Source organism: Brachyistius frenatus, unplaced genomic scaffold, assembly GCF_029030835.1.
Source record: "Brachyistius frenatus isolate BFR_SWC_R1_liver_20210118 unplaced genomic scaffold, ASM2903083v1 Contig_118, whole genome shotgun sequence".
NCBI classification, from domain to species: domain Eukaryota; kingdom Metazoa; phylum Chordata; class Actinopteri; family Embiotocidae; genus Brachyistius; species Brachyistius frenatus.
The window spans coordinates 780,498-804,576 of NW_027210717.1; the positions used below are offsets into that span (position 1 = coordinate 780,498).

Genomic DNA, 24,079 nt, shown 5'->3' on the forward strand with positions numbered 1-24,079 from the left:
CTTGATATTTCATGAACAATGATTTTGTTTACATGTTGGGACACAAATATTTAATGAATTTGCACAATGTGAATCAAAGCTCACTCTTCACATTTTCATTCTAACACTTCTGAGGTCATTAACAGCCACAACACATGACTGATTAAATTACACTCAAGGATACAACTGTGCATATGCAGGTAGTTCCACTTTAACCTGCACACCAGTTTGAACTTGATTTTTCTCATCTGAACACTTTGCTATTGATTCACTGTTTATACACACATGATCACGCCCATATAGTTCATTTTACTGTTAAGGAAGCTGTGCAGTAGAGAGATACTCCAATAATATGCCTGCAATACTTCTGTAAGGATATATAGTGTAGCTGCAGCACTACAGTAGGAGCAGTGAAGGTATTTTAATACCACAAACCTTCCTTCCATCCTTTCCTCCCTCCTTCTGCCACATTTACCTCTTTTTTTGCTGTTTGCTTCTTTCACTTCTTTCTATCTTTTTTTTATGGATCTGCCTCCTTCAACTCTTCTTCTTTCCCCTGTTATTTCTTTTAATTTCCCTTTCTCATGTTTTCCCCTCATTTCTCCCTCTTATCCTGGCATTCATTAATTCTTGTCTCCATTATATCTATATTCTCCTTACAGTTCATCTTCCTTCTGTTGCTTTTTCTGCTACAGTTTTAACTTTCTGCTCTCGTGAGATCACGCGTTCACTAATTTAATTACATGCACTTGTAGTGCTTTAATATTTCTCGCGCCACGCGCTCCCCACGCACAGATATTACGGAGTTGGACTGCGCTGCAGAGTTTCCATCTGTGTTTACCTGGGAACAGGCCGGATCCTTGCTTGGTTTACTTCCCTTTTAGTCCCTTTTTTTTCTGTTGGCATAAGCAGCTGACGGAATATAAATAAGAAAAAAAATTATGGACTACAGAGCAGCAGGCTGTAAATCACAGCGAGCTGCTAAGAGCGCAGCGCTATGACAAATCTATGTTTCTGTTTGAAATGGGACAGCAGTGATAGAGCTGCGGTGTATTAAGTAGTGTGTTTTAATATGAAAGCGACACCGTAACTCAACCGTTTTACGCGCAGGAGTAAAAACTTTAACAGAGTCGTAATAAATGTTACTTTTTAAAGAAATGGCGGTAAATGGAAATCGTGTCACATGGAAACAACTACAGACCTGGTAGAACAAAAATACATGTAAAAAAAAAAAAGGAGACATTTTATTGGTGTTGATCTTAGAGGGTGTCCACGCAGTGAGCAGAATAGGAAACTGGTAAACCTTAAGCCTCTTAAACGGCGGACATTATAGCCTTTTTACTCATGAAGGTATGTTATCAAACTTTTTTTTTGATTGTAATAACAACCCAATCAGATATTATTTTAATATTTCTCGCGCTTTTACGCAAATCGACACAAGAAAACCATTATTTAAAAGTTATAAACATTTTTATTGGTGACCTTTGAAAGTCATATGCAGTGTATAGATGCACAGTTTAGCCTTTAATATAAACATGTGCTTTTTTATACCATCAGAGGGAGTACTTTTTGGAAATAGATAACATTATGGCCGCTCCTCACTTTGGGACGATCTGTTTGAGGTTTACATTTTGGACACGTGTCATAGTGAATGCGTTATGTCAATTGGGGTCCTTCCAAAAACATAAATACAAACGTGTGTATGTAGAATATTTTACTTGATAATACTGGAGTCTTGTGTCTTATCAAGTTGTTGTAGCCTATTTGCGGCTCAACTCAGCTGTGATTTTTAACACCGTACTTTTGGATTATTTCGGCACTTTTAGACTCTAAAGTTGAGCAGTGGAGCTGAAGTGTTTACATCACGTGTGGAACTTATTTAATTGCGTAAGAAACAAAAAAAAATCCACATGTTAAATAATGTTATCTGTTCATTTAATTAGTTTGATTATTGCTAAATAATTGGAATACAACGATACCTATAGCCCACAATATACTTATAGCTGACTGATCTTTTTCATTTAATAATCATCTGATGACATTCGTTTAAGATTTATACATTTTACATAACAAAAGAAATGCGCAAAATTGACCTTTTAAATCACGGTCAGTGTATATTTTTTATTCCTGGTTTTAATTGCTCCTCCCCCCCATAGAGCTTCTTTTTATATATATTATTTTTATTTTTATTTTTTTTCATTGGTCTTCATGTTTTTCCTCACACAAAGCAGACCATTTATCGACCATGCATCCTCTCTGAGGTTTAGAAGGATGAACTCTGACCTCTTGATTGGGATGAAAGCTGAAAGCACAATTGATCATTTTCCTATTTTAGGCCAGAAACGAGCTTCAGGTGAATTTCGGTTTGTTGATCACAGGTCCGTAACACTGACCAGCCTTCATGTTCACCTCTTCGACTTTGTCAGTGTTTGTCGCTTCCTTCCCTTTTCCCTCCCCACAGTATTTAGAGAGTTCAGTCCTTCGTGGGGAAGCGCAGTCGTCGACCTGAGGCGGAAGGTGCTGAACCAACCCGAGACCTGCTGTCATTTTGGATGCTTTACTGCTTGCTGCATGCCTCCCCCCCCCCCCCCCCCCCCCCGCAGGGTCAGGCGGGGTCAAAAGCTTTATTTGACTAATTGAATATCAGCAGCATGTTTGTCCGTTTCCGCCCACCCCCCACGTCTGCTCGGGTGACGTCACACAGCGCGTTTATGACTGTATTTTCTGCGTCCAAGCAGCCCTCATTTTTGGGAAAAAATTATGAAAACAAGTCAACGTAGCACACATAGCTTCTGGACATAATACATTGTAGAGAAATTGAGAGAAAATATTTGAAGGAACAGAGCCGTTAAGAATTAAGATTCAGTTAAACAGAAACAAATCCACTTTTGGGTCAATGAGTTGCTATGAGGGAAATAACTGGGATCGAAACAGCAAACATTTTTTACTCCTCGTGTTTAACGAGTTTCCTCCCACAGGATTAAAACTCCATCACCCTCCACACGCGAGCGCGCGCAGAATATTTAGCCTACTTGCATACTGTGGAAGAAATTTGCGCACGAGACCATCCAGAATGTTACAGCAAATAAAAACCGCGACGTATGGTTACATCAATAAATCCAAACTAAAAGATACTCCAATAATTCACTAAAATGTTACATGTCACATCATGTATCCAAATATAGCCTATTTCATTATTCCATTCTGAATCTCCGATTGGTTAAGTATCTATCTATCTATCTATCTATCTATCTATCTATCTATCTATCTATCTATCTATCTATCTATCTATCTATCTATCTATCTATCTATCTATCTATCTATCTATCCATTTGATGCTCTGACATTTTTTTTCCACGGTTACTTTTGCTTAGTCATCCTGGTTGTGTTCTTAAATATCGAAGATGACAAATGCACATCAGTAACCTTTGGAAAGCTTCATTTTTGAGGCGCAGGTTGACTCCAGGCCCTCTCGGTGCAGCAGACAGCCGTCTCCCCTCTGACGGATCAAACCAGCGCCGTTTTCCTGCCGCTCTTTCCCAACCTCGATCCTGCCGTTGTGCCTCTGACGGTAGATGTGTGAAGCATTTCCCCCCAGCTTGTAGAGAGTGATCAGCCTCTTGTCTCTGACCAGTGCGGCTCCACAGAGCATCAGGAGAGCCACGGCGTGCAGCTCAGAGAAAAGAATCAGCCTTTTTTTCCTTTTGTATTTTTTTTTGTTTTGTTTGTATTATTAAAGCAACATTTGATCATTGTAAACCGATGATCTGTGCGAGGCTGTCCGACAGCACCCTATGATCCGCCTGCATTTTTATTTTTAAAACGCTTCTATTGGGCTCCTAATAATCTAATAAATGTAATCCTGTATTTGTCTTAATATTTAGTCACAGATGTAGTCAACTGCATTATGTTTGCATACTTACTGACGAATCTCTTTTAATAAGTCTTTGGGCCAAAAACTAAATATTTAGTTTGTATTCAAAGTACAGCTAAGACAATAATTTAGTTCGTTTTAAAACAGTTTAAATTGTATTTAATTAATGAGTCATTTAATCAGTCATCAGTCATTAGTAATTCATTAGTCTTTCATTTCTTGTACAGAACCTCGTTCTAAAGGTGCTTTATAAATAAAGTTTACCTTACTAATCGAATAATCAACAAAGTGATGTCATTTGGAGCTCATTATTACTCATGTGCGCTGGCGATTTGGGTGAAACATTTTAGAGTAAAATCCATCACCAGAAAATGTATAATAAGAAAAATTCAAGCTGTTGGTAGAAGTCGATTTAAAAAAAAAAAAAATTATTCATAAATTATGACATGAATTCTGAATTGGTTCCCTCCACACAGAAGTTTTATTGTGACGAGTGTAAACCTATTTTTCTGTTACCGACCTGCACATCCGCTCAAATAAACGCTCAACAAGCCGAGATGAGCCCAAAAGCGAGCTCGCTAATCTTCTCGTTCCTTTTAGTGTCCGAGGACGCCGGTCTGAGATCAGTCCACCTGTCCTGCTGCGGCTCTACTCGGGCTGTTGGCTCACGCGATGACGCTGTCATTTTTCTTCTACAATCCCTGGTAATGATGGAATGAGAAATATTAAAATGACACGAGGTGAAGGCCGCCCGCGTCGGCCTCCACTAAACCAGGATGATCAACCATCAGAGGAAAGCTGAAGTGAAGCTGCAGGAACTGAGTGTAAAAAGTGAGACGGCAGGCTGGACAAGTAAATAAATGCAGCATTAAACTTAAAATGAGAATTTGCTAAGATGTATTATTTAAACAATCGTTTTGCAGAGGAATGTGCCTTCAATGCAGATATAAAGAAATAAAGCCAATATATGCTTCCATAAGATTCATTATAGAGGGAGTTCATTAGGCCGCTGCAGTCCTGGTGATGGCTGCTCTTCCAGGACGCGCGTCTCCCTTCTGCTGCCATTGGACAAAACACTTTGTCTAGCCGTCTCTCCTTACTTCTCATTGGACGCGCGGGGTTGACAGAGAGCAGGAGGGCCGCCCTCTGCGCCAGCAAAAAAACCAAAAAAAAAACTCCTCCAGAAGTGAGTATCAATCAGAGAGAAGTTAGGGGGACAGAAAGAGAAAAAGAAAGACACGGACTGGAAGGACGGAGAGACGCGTCAAGCGGTTCACCGCATCAAAACTATCAATCTGGACTTGATCCCGCGCGCAGCCAGGATGGCACAGTCTGCCTTCCAAAGTTTGACGCGGCGTTTCTAGTCACAGTTGGGATTACTTTGGACACTTGGTGAGTTTGCGCCCCGCAGTAAACACTGACGTGTGCACATTTTTTTTTTGATTGTTTTGCTTCACTGCGTTGGACGGACGGAGCGGGTTTTTCGCCGCGTCCCCGCTTCGGGTGGATTTGAGAGAAATGAGTGAGAGGAGGCGATCTGCCGCAGCTCTGAGCTCGAGAGCCCACGCTTTTTCCGTGGAAGCCCTGATCGGCTCCAACAAGAAGAGGAAGCTCCGGGGCTGGGAGGAGAAGGAGCTGGAGTTGTCCATGGAGAGCCTCGCCACGGACGGAGAGGACCCGGCGCACTGTCTGGATATGGACCCGGGTCAGTGCGCAGATATGCACAACAACACCGCTCAAATGTCCGGATCCCCGTTAGATCACTGCAGCACAACGCGAGGCCACAAGTCCCGAGTCAAAACATGGCTCCACGTTCAATGACCCAACCCACGACTGGGTGCACAGACTCCAGTGAGAATCTGGAGTCGTTTTTCTTTAAGCAAAGTGAAAGATGCCGTTCAGTGACTCCGCTCCGCTGCAGCTTTACTGCTGTAGATGTAGTTTAGAAAGCTGGTACGTGCAGGCCTATGGTGTCCTGTCTTCGTCTTACTGACAGAGCAGACAACAGAGTGTGTGTGCCATGGCCTTTAAGGAGCTGATTTACATTAGAAACAAAGCAAACGACCAAAACATCTCAAACATAATATGTTAGTACTCAGGTAAACGTATATTTTTTTTAGGTCACAGTGGGTTGGCTCGTCCAAGTTTTGACTCCGGACTGGTGGATGATTTTGTAAAATACACAAGACATCTAAAATACATCTTCAGTCAAAGTTTAAAGTTGTGTTGCTGCTTCAAATGTGTTTGCTTTCAGCATAAATTTGGCTGCAGGCCTGCACGGAGGCCTCGGCTCGCTGCACAAAGTTCATGTAATGCGCGAGGAACAGTTTTCAAATATTCGAAATCACTCTGTATGGTCATCTGCAAAGAAATAACCCCGGTTCCAGTGCAAAATTGCAAATAGCAATACAAATGTCATTGTTGTGACACACGCAGAACATCCAGTAGTCTGTTTTCTAGGTTTGAGGGCGCTGAGAGAAGTTTTTAAGGTAGAAACAAATTTGTGCATTCGTGGAAAACGCGCAAGCAGTTTGAATATGTTTTGTAAGGGAACCAACAATCTGACACTGATAATAGAAATGGGCGGCTTGTGCAAGAAAAGGAAATCACAGAAAAACAAAACAAATAATAACCGAAACAAAGAAGGATGAAGATTTTGTTTATTTATTTACGTTTAGTAAAGTAAACGACAGGTTGTGGACACCATGTTATGAAAAGTAGTAACATTTTCTTATACACATTTTATATTTTTTTCCCCTTAAAAGCAAGAAATAAGGCAATTTTCAAAACAGGCCATTTTTGCTACAACTACAATTTGTATGCGATCAATGACTATTATATTATATAACTTAACCGTTATTTAACCTCAAACGTTTTTAACATATTAACACGATAGTGTTATTAAACAGTAAAAAAACAAAAAAAACAATTGCACGTGTAGTGAATTATTGTGGCTGTTGGAGCTTTCATCCTTCTGTAGATTTCAGTGTTTAGAGTTGAACTGATCGCAGATAAAACCCTTCAGAACAAACTTAACTTTGAGTTCAGGCCTTTTAAAGCTTCATTTTTTTCTTCATTTTTACTTTACCGCTTCAGTCACAGCTGCAAATATCATTTTGCTGGTAAATCAGAGTAATTCAGTCCAAATAATTTAAAGAACATCGTTTAAGTTTAGTCTCTTGAAAGTATTTGGGGGATTTGGTGAACGTGGTTCATCTTCGTGAGTATTGTTTAAAATGAAGCTTTAATTTTCGCATATCTAGTTTCCTTGAAATACACACATCGTGTCATGTTTAATGTACATCACAGCTCATTAAATCTCTGTAGCAGGCAGAAGTCACATTTTCCTGCCTCTGCGCACTGTTCCGGCTCTCAGGCCGAGGCTGCCCCGCCGCCTGCACCAGTCCGACCTCCGGGGCGCAGCGCCTTTACGCAGCGCTCCTCTCCGCTCTGAAGGTGCTTCAAAAGTGATTGAAAAGCAAAACTTAAAAAAGGACAGGTAACTTACTTGAGGATTTGTGGAGGGTAGTTTATGAAGGTTGAGAAGGTTGTTGTTGCTGTTATGAAAGTTCAGAACAGTCAGCGCGGTATTTAAATGAAGGAGATTAAACTAAAAGTTAATTGCAAGCAGCTTGTTTGTGTGTTTTTCAGACAGGCATAGATAATCAACAAATATTTAACATCTTTAAAGAACCACGCGCCCAGTCTCCAAACTTCCTCTTCCCAAGGTTTTATCTTGGATAATTTCAGGATTTGTGGCTGAATGAACAACTCAGTTGCCCCCCCCCCGCCCCCCACTTCTCATTAGCAGGCCAGTTCCTGGCAGGTTCAGCGGGTCCTACTCGGGTCCTAAAGCCTCCGCTTTGACGCGCCGGCGGTGGTGACCGAGAACAGCGAGTCTCTGTGGTCAGATTATGTGGTTTAGAGGAATCCTTAACGGAGTGATTTTATTTTTACTCAACTCCAGGCGAGGCTGGAAGCTGCCTGGTCGTATAACACGTTTATTAGCCTCAAAGACAAGGGCAGGACTGAGAGCCGCTCAGGCTCTGAACCAGGCGCGCATTTAACAGCCAGCCTGTGAGAGCTCAACAGTTCAGTTAGCACAGAAAAAACAGTTTTGTTGGACCTCACAAAACGACCACCACGCATCCATAATGTGTATCCATTTATACAATCATTAACAAGGTAAAGTACATCTATAAATTCATATTTAATTCAATTATTAAAGGCCTGACCCAAACTGTGATTTGACTTTTGCGCACAAAAATAATCCTCCACAAACACCTGACGTTTTACTAAAAAATCTATCAACATAACTATTCAAACACTTCCACTCATTATTTCTATGAAAAGGCATTTCACAGTCAAAGCATGCAGGCTGATACCAGCCGGTTTGAAGTTTTTACTGCTTCCTCCGTGTCTGAGCCTCCACCGGGGAGGAAACAGGTGCTCTTCACTGTGATTTCATGGTTGGCAATTTGCTACTGTCCACTTTAGAAACCTGCTGTAACTTCATTAAATAGATCATCTTCATGAAGGACAGTTTCACCAGATGATAAACATCTATATGGGATTTAAATGAAGTACAAATTCACTCGGGTTTATTAACCTTTATAGTGCTTGATATTCCCACTGAATTTCTCCCTCATACAGAATACTGAGCACTCTCAAATAATATAATCAAAGACAGAATAGTGTTGTTGTTTTTTAAATCACTGCACAATAAAAATTAGCGGAAATATTGCAGATAATTTTAAACCAGTTTCCCAAATTTCAGCTTTACATATTTTGAAGTTTTGAACTTTTCACAGCCAATTTCTGTCGATAAAAAAAATAAAAAATACCTTGCTGTAAAAAAAAAAAAAAAAAAAATGACTGGAAAGATGTAAACACCTCCATGCAGGTTTGACAGGTTAATTGTCTTTGTTACAGATATCTGAAAAGAAAATTAAACATTTCAAAAATGAAATGTTGGAAAAATCCCAGCTGCAGATCAGGGTGATAGTAAGAGCGATTGCCATGATTACTATAACACAACACCTTTATACAGCTTCATTTAATTTGCCATCAAGCACTAATATTTAAATCTAAAATGTATCTTTACTTCAAGTTAAAAATATAATTACACCTTAATAAATTCCAAATTTGATCTATAATGCTCTCGTGAACTACCCCAACAATAATGGATTGTTTCAAATCCTTTTAATAATTTCTTAAAAAACACTTTAATTGTCATTCTGTAAAGTTTCATTAATGTATATGTGCAGAACTATTGTTTATCATTGGTGAGCCATGTTCACTCCCACCACCTTCCTCCACCCACTGATGTGAGTCTGACAAAATGTGACACAGAGGACAACGTGATGTACAGCTCCAACTTGATTAAATTCAGATTAGTGGCCGAGTATGAATGTTGGTCTCATTTTAATGAGGCCTGGCATGAGCTGATCGGGAACCGCAAGATATACAGGCCCCGAGTGTGTGTGTGTGTGTGTGTGTGTGTGTGTGTGTGTGTGTGTGTGTGTGTGTGTGCGTGCGTGCGTGCGTGCGTGCGTGCGTGCGTGCGTGCGTGCGTGCGTGCGTGCGTGTGTGTGTGTGTGTGTGTGTGTGTGTGTGTGTGTGGACAGGGTCCTGCTGAGTGGGCACATTTTTGTTTATCAATAAATGTCAGGTTTTATTCATTCAATTTGATATCGAAGCTTCAGCTGAGAAACTGAAACAAACCCTTCACGTAAACTCGATCCTGTGGGATTCTGGACTAAACTGACCTGGGTTGTTTCCTGTGTTGATATTTTTTTTGAAATAATTCTCAGTGTTTAAACTTTGGAGAAGAACTGACTCCAGATCTGATGTTTGACTTTGGCCTTGTATAGAGCTGTGCTGTGTTTGGTCCCGTGTTTGTGCGGCTGCTGAGTGGCGGAGGACAGGTCCTTCAGCCTGATGACAGGGCGGCCGGGCGGAGTCGACAGGCTCCTGCTTGGCCGCCATTTCCCTCCTCTGCATCTTGGAGGCGTTCCTGCCCAAATTATCTCATTTAATTGGGCTGCTTTTTGCTGTCTGGAATGCATCTGTTTCCTCTGAACGCCTCCAATTCACACACCAACATCCAGTTTCAGATGCGTATATTAGATATGAACTCGCTCAATGTGGCTTTTCAGGCTGTGTTTGCTGTAAATATTCAGGCAGCTTTGCATTTTGAGGCCAGAAATGTCAAATTTGTTTAAGTTTTGTGTGGAATCTTGTTCCTGTCACTGTGGAAACACAGATGCATTTGGATCATTAGAAGACCCCAAAATTCCTTTTTTTTGTAATTTATGCCCTTGTTTAGGCTTCTTATTTTAAGCCTTTAAGTGATAAAATACTCACAAGTACCTATTCTCATGAAAAAAATGAATTGCACTCAGGATCAAACCACTTTGTCTGTGGATTTGAGCAGTATGAAGCCTGCAGTATATCTGTAGATGATATTGACCTGCTAATATTTAATGAAAGACTTATAATAACACATTTACAAAACAGCTTTGGTCCAGTTTTGTTGCAGTTCAAACTTTTAGATCAGAGTGTTGCTGCCTTATCTGTGCAGCATTCAGCTTGATTCTGGAAAACATGCAACATATTTTAAACAATTCATGAAAATATCAAATCTGTGGTCAAAATTGGGAATACAGGGAAGAAAAACAAAGGTGTAACTGTAAGTCAGGTGTCGCTGCTCTCCCTTTCAAATCAAATGCCTTTTGTTTTCCTGATCTGACCTTGTTGACCTCCAGCTGAATGACAACAGTACAGAGGTGTAGTTGTTTTTTTTTTGTTGAGGCTGAGCCGTCAGTCGTGTCCTTTTTCTTTAACACTGGCAGCTTGTGTAATGAGTGTGTTTGTAAAGTGTGAGAGGTACAGCTGAATGACTGATTGACTGACTGACTGAGTGTCAATCTGCATGTGTGTGAACAGTTCAAATGAAAATAGGGGCTGGGTGTCCTCTCCGGCTGCAGTGACACTGGAAGGATCTCCCAAGAAGATGATGGAAAGACTTTTCTCTGTCTCTCTCTGTGGTCATCACACCCCATCGCCCTCTCCCCCCTCCTCCCCCTCCTCCTCCTCCTCCTCCTCCTCCACCTCCCTCTGCTCTTCCTATCTCCTTCTCTCCCCTTCCTTCTCTTGTTTCCAGCGGGCTTGGCTCGGCCTGCACTGCGGTGGTTTTGCCTGGGACGTTCTCCAGTCTCTCAGCAGCTCTGCATTTGCATAACCATATTTGTGTGCCCTCAGTCTGCCAAGTCCACCTCCTCATGTCAGGGCCCTCAATAAATAATACATTATTAGATTCTATTTTTTTTTTATTAATTTTTTTATTTGGATACTGGTGGTGGCGTTTGAGGGGGTGTTCTAATATTCAGCTATAAACTATTTCTGAGAAAAATTAAATAAGAGCCAGCATGTGGGGATCTTAGGAGGGTTTTATCTGAATAAAGTGCAGCTGTGAAGCGCTGAGCAGTAAAAAATGACGTATCAGCTGGAAAAACGATGATGCTTTTTGACGTTTAACCCCAAAAGGTTCTCATTTTGGTTTTAAATGATATCAAGCATTTGAAATAATATTACAAAATCAAGCACAATAATTCTGTATGGAGAAAGTCTGCATGCCTCTTCATGTCAAAGTGGATTTTGATGTTTAAGTGTAATTATCAGGAGAGAAAAGAATGATTCACTTGGATGACTGCAGACTGAGGTCATCACAAAGGTCATGCAGAGTTTTGGAAGCATTAGAGGGTCAGGTGTCCCCCGTTTTTTTGTCCACCATACTGTGGCCTGCTTATGTGGGCTGCTGCTTCGAAATAAAGAGAATAATGCTAATATGCAGCAGGCTGAGGTCACCCTGGTTGGTGTCTGGGAGTTGGAGCTCAGGCGGATGGAAACCTCTCCTGTAGGTCTGGATGTGGTTCAGGATGGAAGGAACGTTTTGTCTGCTCTGACATTGTGACTGTATTGATGACTGTGAATGGTCAGTCTGTAAAAGTTGATCCAGAAGGAGCACTTGAGGGGAAATTTAATTTTCTGAACGTCTCCCCTCGGAATTATGGCATTGTGTGGCCCTAATTTAAAATTTTATATTTTCTACATCGCATTTCAAAGGCGTTACGCAGCATTTATTCTGCTTTTGACATCAACCCAAAGCTCCATGACGAGCCAGGCCAGCAAGGCAAACTCGGCCGCTTCTCTCCAAGCTGCAAACGGCAGGTGATTTGGAGTCAGCTGAGAGAACCGCTGCACTTCGTCGCCCTGCCAAGTTTCCTGTGTAAAGCCAAAAGCGCATTAATTCCACTGTTTCGGAGCTGCTCGCTCATCATCTAACTCATTTTCCCTTCAGACTCAGAGGCGAGTCCCGGTTCGGACGGAGAAGGTCTGGCCGAGAGGACGCCGTGTTCCTTCGACTCACCTGCCGATCTGGCACCCGGCCCCTGTGACCCGTCTCCCCCGGCCTCCATGGAGGAGATCCAGGTGGAGCTGCAGTGCGCAGACCTGTGGAAGCGCTTCCACGACATCGGCACCGAGATGATCATCACCAAGGCGGGCAGGTAGGCACTTCAACGCACTCTCACACTCATCTGCTGGTTGTAGCTCAGACGTTTGCAACTCTGTGGCGGACTCATGGCGCAGTCTGATTGAGGATAAATGGCGATTTGCGAACTTTTACGCGCAAAAGCTTTCCCCCCTAATTTGATCAGGACAAACAGTGAAGTGAGTTCCTTATTCATTTTATTACAAGCCTTTCAAAAATAATTTCCTTCGAAGTAAGATTATGACAGCTCAGATTCAGGTCGTCCCATGAAGGCGCAGACTGCCTAAAGTCTGCAGACGCACCAACACACACAAATGCGTCATTTAAAAAACAAAAAGAAACAGACACGCGCACACCTCTAAGCTCTGCTCGCAGGGTGTTAATGTGTTGCACATGCAGGCCGCTCCGCTGCGCTCGGGCCTTCATGACGCGGCAGGTTAGTCGAGATGTTGTAGGAGAGAGCTGGTTCTAATTAATCTCTCTTTAACATGTTCTGGGTTTTCTCGCTCTCTCGGGCCAACAGTCCAAACCCAGAGCGAGCACAGAAGTTGACTTGCGGATCCTGGAGGAAAGGACCTTTTCCCCGCAGCCTGCTCCGCTCTCCGCGCCCGCTGCGCAGCACCCCCCCCCCCCCCCACACACACACACACAAACTCTGCGCACATCAGTCGGCAGCACTGATATCGCTTCAATTTTACAGCAGATTACCCCCCGAAATTAGGTTTTTGTATCGTGTTGAATATTTAAAGATTTCATTCTTTACATTCCAGACATTGTTGGATCAAAAGGTCATTGATTATAGGGTAGTCTGAAAGATATTTTCAGGACAAAAGTGTAAGAGCAGTGAAACGGGGATCTCGTTTAGTTTATAGTTATTAATAACGAGTAAAAAAACAACAACAACTGTTTAGGCCTTTTATTTAATGTTTTTGAACTTCTTAAAATTTGCCTTCAAACTGGTTCGCGCTCTATTCTTTTCTCTGGCTAATGACGCGTTTTATGTGAGGACTATTTTTTACTATAAAATGTCTAAAAACTAGCGATCAATCTTAAGGAAGGTGTTAGTTATCCAAACCCCCTTTCAGGCTGGCGGGAAATCTCGTTGGCCCGATCTGATAAAATATTACAGACTATAATTTAATTGTATATTTTTCAGTTTAACAGGTAAGTTTGTATTTATTTGTATTGTAGGCTGTAAAACAGATTTACTTTTTTTTTTTTTTTTTTAACTTATTTGTATGCGTCAAAATGAGTCTAAAGTTGTTTTTCAGCCCTTCTTTCTCTTCAGATTTAAAGTAGAGTCTAACCTCCTCTTCTCGTTATAGACTGCACAGACTACACTCGGCTGCTTTTATGAATTGGGTTTAAATTGGGAATCAGCTCATAACCAGAGCAACAATCGGTTTGCGCCGAAGCAGAGTGAAGGCGGACACGACCGTCGCCGTGTGTATTTCACGGCCTGCTCATAATAAGCTCATAAATCCAGAAGAGAAGGGAAGCAAGAGAACAGCCCTCTTTTCTCATTAGGCTGGCCCGGATTTACGACCTTTAAATGAAAATGCAGCGTTTGAAGCGCAAAACGTGGACTTAAATTGAAATGTCTCCCTCTCCATTTATTTAATAGGTGCAGTTTATTTTTTTTCTAATTTTAGACTATAATTTTCATGGAGGTTGCATCAGTTTAAATCGCAGAATTTACAGGCTGCAGCTTCAGAATAAGAGTGGCAGGAAATATTTTAGATATAAAATAAAATCTTTTTGTAGTATCTAAATAGCATTCAATTGGACTATTTTAAAGTGATAACACAAGGACTGCAACTGCAGAATAAAAACCAAAGGTCAGAGGTCAGAGGGGATTGACCACATTACTGATACACTGTGGATTTCTCTCCACTGAAATGATGACAATTATAGAAACACTAAAGGTATAACAGGAGCTGGACAGACTTTCATCAAAAGAGCTAATAGATAGTGATGTTCAAGAAACCTTTTACATAAATGTGTTTATTTCTATTTTTTATAATAAATCTTAAGATAATTCTGTCCTTAAAATACTGGACTCTGATTGACCAAAAAGCTGCAGATTATTCAGATGGTAAACACTCTGAGAGGAGACTTTTAATGAGAATTGGCCTGATTGAACAGATTTCAATTAAAGTAGCAATCAAGACCAGTTAATGTAAAACCACTTATATATATATATATATATATATATATATAAAAAAGGAGGAACCTAAAAATAACTTTTGACAAAGAATCAAATTTCCAGACTGATTTCAATATTTTTAGCTCACATGTTTTTGATAGATGAACAGTCTAAAAATGTATATTTCATGTGTCCTGTATTTACATCTGTTGGGATGTTTTTCAAATGAATGATGAGGACACACCATTGCTCCTTATTTTAAAGATTTAAAACTGACAGAACAAAAAGAGATTTCTGATCTTAAGTAGAAACAAAACAACTTTTCCTGTGTGAATGAATTACATATTTAAAAATTGCAAAACTTATTGCAAAATCTCACTAGTTTGCTATTCAGTGAGCGTACTGCATATCCTGTTCTGTGTCCAGTGATGAGGACACGGCTCTTCATCACTGAACTGGATTGTAGCCCTGCAATCTTATCATTTACCAATTAACTGAGTTATGATTATGAAACGGTTTATTGTGTAACTATCAGTAAATCTGAGATGCAGCCTGCTCACTGCTTCACTGCACAATCCAACAAGTCCTCCAACCCGATGACCACATGAGTCCCTCAGGAGTGTTTCCTAAATTAGAGCTCCTTGTTATATTTAGTACAAACAACTATAGGAAAAGATAATGATTTGGATTAAAATTAGCTGTGTTGTTAAAGTTACTACTTCCTGTCGTCATGGCAACAGTAAATGTGGTCTTAAAAAAATTCTCCAGACTCATGATGGGAAATGAACAGGTCTCCTGCACTCAAGTCTGCTGTTGTGTCAAACCTTCCACCTATACACCTCCTTCTAACAAGGAAACACACATTTTATAGACACCATCTGAACTGCATCACGTCTCCAGGACACCAGATTGTCTTTATTCATGACCGCTAGAGGTCGCTTAATTTTAAAATGTCACTGTGGGTCGTAAAAAGCTGCTCGCAAAAAAAACCTACTGGATTGTTTTTCTGAAGGAGGATCGTCTTTGACAATCAACAGGATTACATTCTAAAAAATATCTGGAGCATTTAGAGTGACAGACGGTCACTGACGGTGCTTTGATTGATGGTGGTGGTCTTTGTTAGTCAGGATTTTGTTATGGGGTTTATTAGGCTACTTTTTGCATCGACCTGGTATAAAAAAAAGGCCTATATGGATCTATTAATCTTTTAGTTCACATTTTTATCCTTGCTTTACATGTGACAGGAACAGAATGACTTTTTTTCCCTCTTAAAAATAAGTAGAAGCATCAACTGCAATACCTTAAAATTTTTGGAAATATGGATAAATAATAAATATATACTGTGGTTTCCTTTGCATATGTATTTCACAGCAGTTTTCATGTTAATATTTGTCAAAACCTTTTATTGGGAAAAGAAGGGAAGCGTTTGCTTAAATGAAATCATTTTACTAAGTTTCAGTACTTCAGGTTCCTCCCCGACCACAGCTGCATGAACAGTTGAAAATTAAATCTGAGTTTCTTTGTTTCTGTTGCTTCTTCGCCTCCAGGAGGATGTTTCCTGCCATGCGAGTAAAGATCGCAGGTCTGGACCCTCATCAGCAGTATTACATCGCTATGGACATCGTGCCTGTGGACAATAAGAGATACAGGTACCTCCCTCACACACTAACACATGAAAGGGAGTGAAAGCCTGTGCCAACATGTCCATAACAGAAGTTCCTCTGCAGACAAAGTAACAGAAAACAGTGTAAAGCCTGACATAAAACGTAATTGTCTTTATTTATGTCCCTTGCCTTTTTTCCTCCTCCTTCTGAATGCAGAACTGCGTCCCAGAGTTAAATTAAAACGGTTTCATTCTTTCGGGTTTCAGTGGGAAATTTAATGTGCCATGATGGTCTAAATGCTGTTTTAGATGCTTTTCAACCACAACAAGAATTCAACTGAGGAGAAAACGCGGACTAATTGTAGTTTTTCATAGTCATGAAAGAATACCAAATGTACAGATGCTGCCCGTCGGGAAAAAAAGAAAGAAACTTCTCTTATGTATGAAAATAGCAGCATTAGTCTTCAGAAATCCTTTTATTAAATGCGGAGCGGTACATAATATGCATACGCACAGCCACATCTCTCTAAAAACTCTATTTTCCTGGACAATTCTCAAATGTCAGACTGAGCGTAAACATTTTGACCTACTTGGATCACTCTCACTGTCATATTTCTCACGTCAGAGTAACGAGGTTTCGATTAAACAAAGATATTGCAGCTTTTTTCCTACTTCAGATTTTTCATAACTGCTACTGGAGGCGTTCCTGTCTTCTTGTTGACTACACAGAGAAAAGTAGTTTCTCCCATCATTTGCATCGGTGGAGCGAAGTGAAAGTGATTAAAGAGTGCATGTACTGGAGGAAGGCTTGTATGTGATGGATCTCTCTGGATATGCAATAAGACTGATATCCTGGCCCACGGACTTAGTCCCTGAAGTCAGAGCCAGGGAGAGGAGATTGAAATATATTCATCATCCCACAGGCCGAGCAGCAGAGCCAGAGGCTGCCTGCAAATAGGATAACTCTCAACATTCATGTATAATGATGGAAATGTAGAGAGGGGGGGGGGGGGGTAGAAATGGAGGGAACATGCAGCGCTGCACATGTACCTGCTGCTCTAGTGGTCAACTGCAGAGGTTTACTTTCACCTGCATATACAGGGACTGCATATGTTTTTTGTTTTTTCATGATATTGTTGTTGATACAGGCTGTCATTGTGTTTGATGATGTGAAAATGAGGCAAATAATTCAGACCCTGCATCGCTGCATCAGAGTTCTTCTTCTGATGTTCGTGACTTATCCAAAATCTAAACACTTAAACAACATTTAAATAATGACAGGTCAGTGAAGCAGACAGATGAACCTCTTTTTAAAGGTGTTGTAATCTGAAAGGATGCAGTTGGTTATCTATACTATCATGGTTTGAATCATGGGGGACCCTAAATTCAGCTCCCCTGAAAACCTACTTTGAAATATTTAAAACATCGTCCATTTTTGTAGTCTGATTACAATTTTGAACAATAAGGTTCCTTAAATATATGATAGCTTTAATAATAATAATCTTCACTGTTGTGTGTTAGTTCCATCATTACAAACCAATTTCTGAGCATTTGTCTCCACTGATAATCACAATGATGTGTCTATTCCTGCTGTGGCCATCTGTGTGATGGCGCTGCAGTCAAATCACTTATTGGCAGGCAGGCAGGCAGGCAGTCAGGCAGGCAGGCAGTCAGGCAGGCAGTCAGGCAGGCAGGCAGGCAGTCAGGCAGGTAGCTAACAGAGAAAGAGAATGTTTTTTTTGCAGTCATCCTGCAAGTGACTTCGCTGCGGTACACGTGCACATGTGCATACATGTGACATGTTTATTGGCGGTGCGCACTGGAAAACAGAGCTCCTACACTCAGACCCTGTACACTATACTTGTGTTTTTGTCACAAAATCCCATAAAAAAGCCAACTATAACAAAGAGTAAATCCTGTTTGTCAGTCTGTCTGTCCACTGGGTCCTACTAAAGACATAAATCTCCAAAAGAATTATTTAGAATTATAAAAAGGCTTAGTAATTTCCTACTTTTAGAAGACAGTAATCATATGAGAATAAATAGTCCTTTAGTTTAACAATGGACTTTTAATAGCTTTCAAAAACAGCCCGCCGCAGAGGATTAATACGAGATTTGTTGACTATAGGAGAAATGTATTAAACATCAGCAGACTAATTACTCAAGTACAAATTTAAGATACTTTGCATCACTGAAAACTGTCACCATATGAGCAAAATTCTAAATATAAAAGAAACAGAACCTTCTACATTTGATCAACAACTTGTTCAACACATAACAATAGCTAAATCAATAGTTTAGTAATAAGATGTTTTTAACTAAAAAACATAATATATTTATTTTTTAAATCTAAAAGTCACAATCTTCTATTGTATTTGTAAAAAATATTAATAATAATAATGAAATAATTCCTAAATAAAAAAATATGGATTTGACTTTCAGTGTGGATTTTATTTCAGGGAGAAAAAGAACATGATAGACTTTGTTGCGTACAGTTGTGTAACAGGTTCACTTGTGGTGTGTGTGTGTGTGTGTGTGTGTGTGTGTGTGTGTGTGTGTGTGTGTGTGTGTGTGTGTGTGTGTGTGTGTGTGTGTGTGTGTGTGTGTGTGTGTGTGTGTCAGTGATGTATCAAGTATATGCAGTGCTGTGAAGGCCTGCCTGCAGCTGCTCAGCATATTTTAAAGCACAAAGTTCAATGACATAAAAGATGATTGCAGGGAGTTAGTTTTGTGTCAGCGTGTTGCTATGTGAGACCGAATATTCGATCAGACCCTGATTGTGCCACAGATATTACCCCCACATCCTCTGCAAAACAAAACATCTACCAGTGAGAAGGTCCCCCCTCGTGTCGAGTCAGATTTATTTATAACGGAGTCTGCATGAAAACAAATGCATTTGATTTGAACTTACTTTGTTTCATATCTTTGTTTATTAACGTAAAGTTTGTGCACCCGAGCGTACAGCAGGCGTTCTGCCCTGCTGCCTCTCCTTGCTCTCCCAGCAGCGAACCAAGACATCATGGAGGAGTTTTAGGGGCCAGAAAATCTTGTAAAATTAAATAGGATTTTCTTCCTGGCTGGGGAATTTACTGCGGGGCTTTGCAAACTGAGCTGGGAGCTGTCACTGCTGTGTCTCACAGTCCTGGGGAGTTTTGGGGTCTGGAAATATGGTCTTTTTTGGAATGGGTTTGCTTTACTTGGGCTTCCTGCCCCTCTTTAGGAACATCTCATTGGTACTGGCCTCATTAAATCTCCATATATTATAGTTCTTTTATGTGGACAGTCGCTCGGTTCGCTCCGAGCTCGAGCCGCTGAGCGTGGGGGCTGTCTGGCTCCTCAAACATACCTCATTCCTCCGAGTGTGTGACAGATGTTGCAGCGCTGCTCTAACACACACACACACACACACACACACACACACACACACACACACACACACACACACACACACACACACACACACACACACACACACACACACACACACACACACACACACACACACAGGTACCCCCACGCATTTAGAAACATTAAACTGGATGAAACACCTACTAACTGAACTCAGTCTGTTCCCAAACCCTTCCACTGATCCGATTCAAGCCTCAAAGCCACACTTTTAGCTAAACTAAACATAATCCTGAGTCTGACCTGACATTTTCTGATTTCTGTGAGGAAGTTCACAAGTTAGTATAATATACATTCTGCAGAGATAAACTGCACACACATTTTCAGGCAATACCATCGCTATACTCGTGGACAATCATGGTTTCCCTAACCTATAAACGTATCCCTATGTTATCTCTAAACCAAAGTTGTTAATTTTAAAAGAAGAAATCTTCACCTATCATGAAACATGATGTAGATGTGAGGATTGATAAAAAGTAATGTTTTTTTATGACATACAAAATACCTAAAGGCATCTGTGTTACTACATTTGAGAGGACAACCATTGAATGTACTGGTTCCCCTAACTGTATACTCTGCACATCATCTGAATCCTAAACCCAAGTTGTTCACCCTCCATTAACTTTTTACCAGAGCAAATTAAATCTTAAATCAAAATTTACTACTAGAAAACCCAACTCTAGTCTAAAAGTGACCCCAAGTGTGAGTGAAGACTGTCAACATGACATCATTATTCCATCTTTGGGAGGACATTTGGTCTTAAGTAGCCTATAGAAAGAGACACACATGCTTGTAGGTACCCATTTACAATTATAAATACACGTTTATGGGATAAATGACACAAAAACAACCAAAGGCATTTTTGTTAAAACACTTATGTGGACAGCCATTAATTATAATTATTCCTCCGATCACTGTTCCCCAACCTTATGATCATTCAAACCCAAATTGTTAACTCTATAGTAATACCCTTATGTAAACCTAATCCTAATTCTAACCTTAATCCAATGAATATTTGAAACAAGTTTAAATCAATTTCATATTTGGAATTCTGTTGTGTGTATTTCTATGAATGTATGGTCTTTTTAAGAACAGATATACCTGGATACCCACCCACAATTAATAACACTATAATTGAGCATTAAACATAAAAACATATCCGAGGACTCTGTTAAATTTGTGAGGGTAGTCATCCATTCCCCGACCCTGAACTCTAATCAGATCGTTTCCACAACTCAAGTTCTTAATATAAATTGATCTAAACCTGCTCTAATCCTAGTTCCAACTTTTTCTTTTAAAACGATATCTGTGAGAATATTTGGTACTTGTGAGGATAGAAAAAGAGTTTTATTCACACACACATGTATCAACTAAAATAAATATTTTCTTAAAGGGATAAATGAGACGCACACATCTTATGAGGACAATCTTTGACTATAATCATCCTCTCACCCTATCTTAACCCGAACTAAAATCCCCAAAACAAATTTAGCTCAACTTTAACCAAATGTCATTCTAATATTTAAACATTCTGAAACTGGCTCTCTGTTGGAGAGATTATCAGCAAAATATCCATCTATGTGGGGACATTTGGTCCTTATAAGTCTAGAAATTAAAGCACACACACATATGCTCACACAAAGCTGTTGGTCTTATCTTACAAGCTCAGAACACACACACCAACAACCCTGAAAGGTAATTCAATCGCAATATTTACTCTGCCAGTACAGTAACCCAATATACAGCCGGGCTCTGCAAGCATGTAAATGTGTGTTTTTATGTGCATGCAAGCCTGTGTGCAGAGTGTATGTGTGATGAGCTGGGAAAACACACACACACACACACACACACACACACACACACACACACACACACACACACACACACACACACACACACACACACACACACACACACACACTCTGTCGGGTGTTTGTCCCTGTGTGTGTGTGCAAATGTATGTGTGTGTGTGTGTGTGTGTGTGTGTGCATGTGTGAGAAAGAAATAAAGAGAGAATTAGAGCGTGCATTGCTGCTCAGTTTTGTCAGCTGTATAGTTTGGTGTTGGCTGCGAAGGCAGAAAGACCCCCCCCCCCCCATCTGTCCAGTAAGAGTGTCACATAAAGTCCAGTCTTTATTGATCGTGCCGGTGCCAGATGGCAGATTTATGGAAGATGAAAGCGAGGGACTAATCAGATTTCCAGTCCTGTTTGGGGCTAAAGTTTCCTAGTTCCTTAACACTTTCCCTGCTACGCCGAGCATAACCCTAAACAGCAGTCCAAACAGGAAATTACAGAAACACCGGGCATCCTATGTGGGTCTGTATGCATGTGTGTGTGAGAATGTGTGTGTGTGTGTGTGTGTGTGTTAAGGTTAAAAGTCAGGGCTGTGTGTGGAGGGTTGTGCTTGGTATTAGATATAGTAAAACATGGTTATGTGCTCCTTTTTGCAGTTAATTGACCCATGTATCAGCATTTAACAGTAAGCAAAGACATTTTAGTTTTAATAAATGACAATTTTCAATACAACTTTAGGATTTTTTTTTTTTTTTTCCATAAATAGAAGGTGTTGTAAGCTGTGGATATTGTAAAGCCATTTGAAGTGGATTTGTGATGTTGGGCTTCATAAAACTGACTTGGCTTGACTTAACTAGCCTTTTCCTTCAATTCAAAATGGCTCTAATGGATACCTTTATGACAGTGTATCAAATATTAATATGAAAACAGTGTTATAGTGTAATTAGAAGCTATCTGCTGCTCCTTCCTGACTCAGCTCTGTCGTGACTTTGAGCTCCTAGCTTAGTGATCCAGCTTTAACTTTACAGCTCTAGTTTACCCTCGCTGCTCTTATAGTTTCATAATCAGCCACAGCAGGCACCTGTTTTCATCAAAAAAAGCTCTCTAAACTTTGCAATCTACCTGCTCAGCACCAATTAACAAAGACATACAGTTAGAGACAATCTGGTAAAAACTGTGAAGCATTTAAAAATCTAAAGAGCCACATATTTCCTTTAAGAGTTGGAGGACACCAAAAGCGAAGCTAAAAGAAAGTGATATTGGACTTTGCCAAGCAGCCAGGGATACTACAACAAATGAATGATGTGTAAATAAGCAACTTATGACAAACACTTTGTCATATCAACTTAAAACATGATGGTACGTAAGTGTTATGTTCACAACTTGCTTCTGCTTCCCATAAGTAGCAAAAACATAATTTCTGCCAGATTTAAGACTTGCTGTCTGGTCACGTTTACCTCGTACACAGGAAGTGTGTGTTTCTTATTTCCAGGTCGTTTGAAATTAACTCAGCATGAGCAGAAGCAGCCGCAATGTCGTATTAAAAAGCACACCTATGGAAAGATAAAGTAGAAGGAAGTGGACATCTCATATAACTCCCACCATGACTGAGTTGAGACAGCAGACTGTTACTATATATTCATCAACTTCCAATACTTATTGTAAGTTGCTTTGGATAAAAGCGTCAACTAAATGAAATGTAATGTAATGTATGGGTGATTGAGTTATTTCTCAAAGCTTATTGTCTGTCTTTATTTGCACAAACAACCAAACAAAAATATATCACAGAATATCTGTCCAAAACTCAGATAATGGTGAGTGAAAAACACAATTCGGTATGTCACTATGTGGTTGTTGCTATCTGTGCAGAACTCAATCATAAAGATCTGTTGAAAACTGCATTCCTGTGATGATTACAAGTTTGTAGTACAAGAAGTAGGACAGAGAAAGAATGAAATATCAATAGAAACTTTTAGTTGTGTGGTTGGGGACTGCATTAAACATTAGCTTGTTAACACAGACCATTTGCAGATGTAGCCTCCAGTTTGTTTCTGGTGCGGGCCTCCAGTCCAAACCACTCTATAAAACCTCTAATTACATAAATTGAAAAGGTTTTAACTAGTCCAACATCCTAAACCTCTTTAGGGGTACAACATTTACCTGTAAGATATTGTGTGGCAAAAAAGGATACAAGTAATGCACAAGTATGAATAAAATGGCCATCAGTGAAGATGGCTGAAGGTAGATGAGTCCTGCATGACACATTGTGAGTCTTACATTACAATGTTATACATTTTCATTGATGCAAAAATCTACACCTGTCAGTGATGATGCTAAGTAATGATGAATCATAACTGTCCAACTGTCATATACTGCTCATGAGAAGCCACTGGAGATAAGCTGAGGCAACATTAAATGGTTTTAAAGTGACAGGCAACATCTCGACACCAACAAAGCCAAATTTTGGTTTTGTATTTTGTTTAATTTCACTGATTAATGTTTAGCTGAGTTTCCTTTTCTGTCTAATGTCCATACGAACCACAGCGAGCCCAATCTGACTGGGAAAATCAATGGAGAGTGTGAGACCTGATTCCTCTGAGGAGTTTGAGGCCTAAACACCTTTTATGCCTATTGGACCATTCAGTGAATCCGAATAGTCAAATAAAGTAAATGTATTTACTAATGTAATGCCAGAAACTTGCTATTCTGGTGTTCACCAAGCTG

At 40.1% G+C, this 24,079-nt stretch overlaps 1 protein-coding gene across 1 annotated transcript in view; it reads left to right on the forward strand.

The window, feature by feature from the left end:
• Positions 1–5,060: 5,060 nt before the first annotated feature.
• The window catches only part of tbx15 (T-box transcription factor 15), a 40,839-nt gene continuing 21,820 nt past the window's right edge, over positions 5,061–24,079 (forward strand). Inside the window, exons 1-3 of the mRNA XM_069713394.1 lie at positions 5,061–5,558; positions 12,216–12,423; positions 16,101–16,202. Coding sequence (XP_069569495.1) covers positions 5,372–5,558; positions 12,216–12,423; positions 16,101–16,202 — 497 coding nt within the window. The 5' untranslated portion in view covers positions 5,061–5,371. The remainder of the gene's footprint in view (positions 5,559–12,215; positions 12,424–16,100; positions 16,203–24,079) is intronic.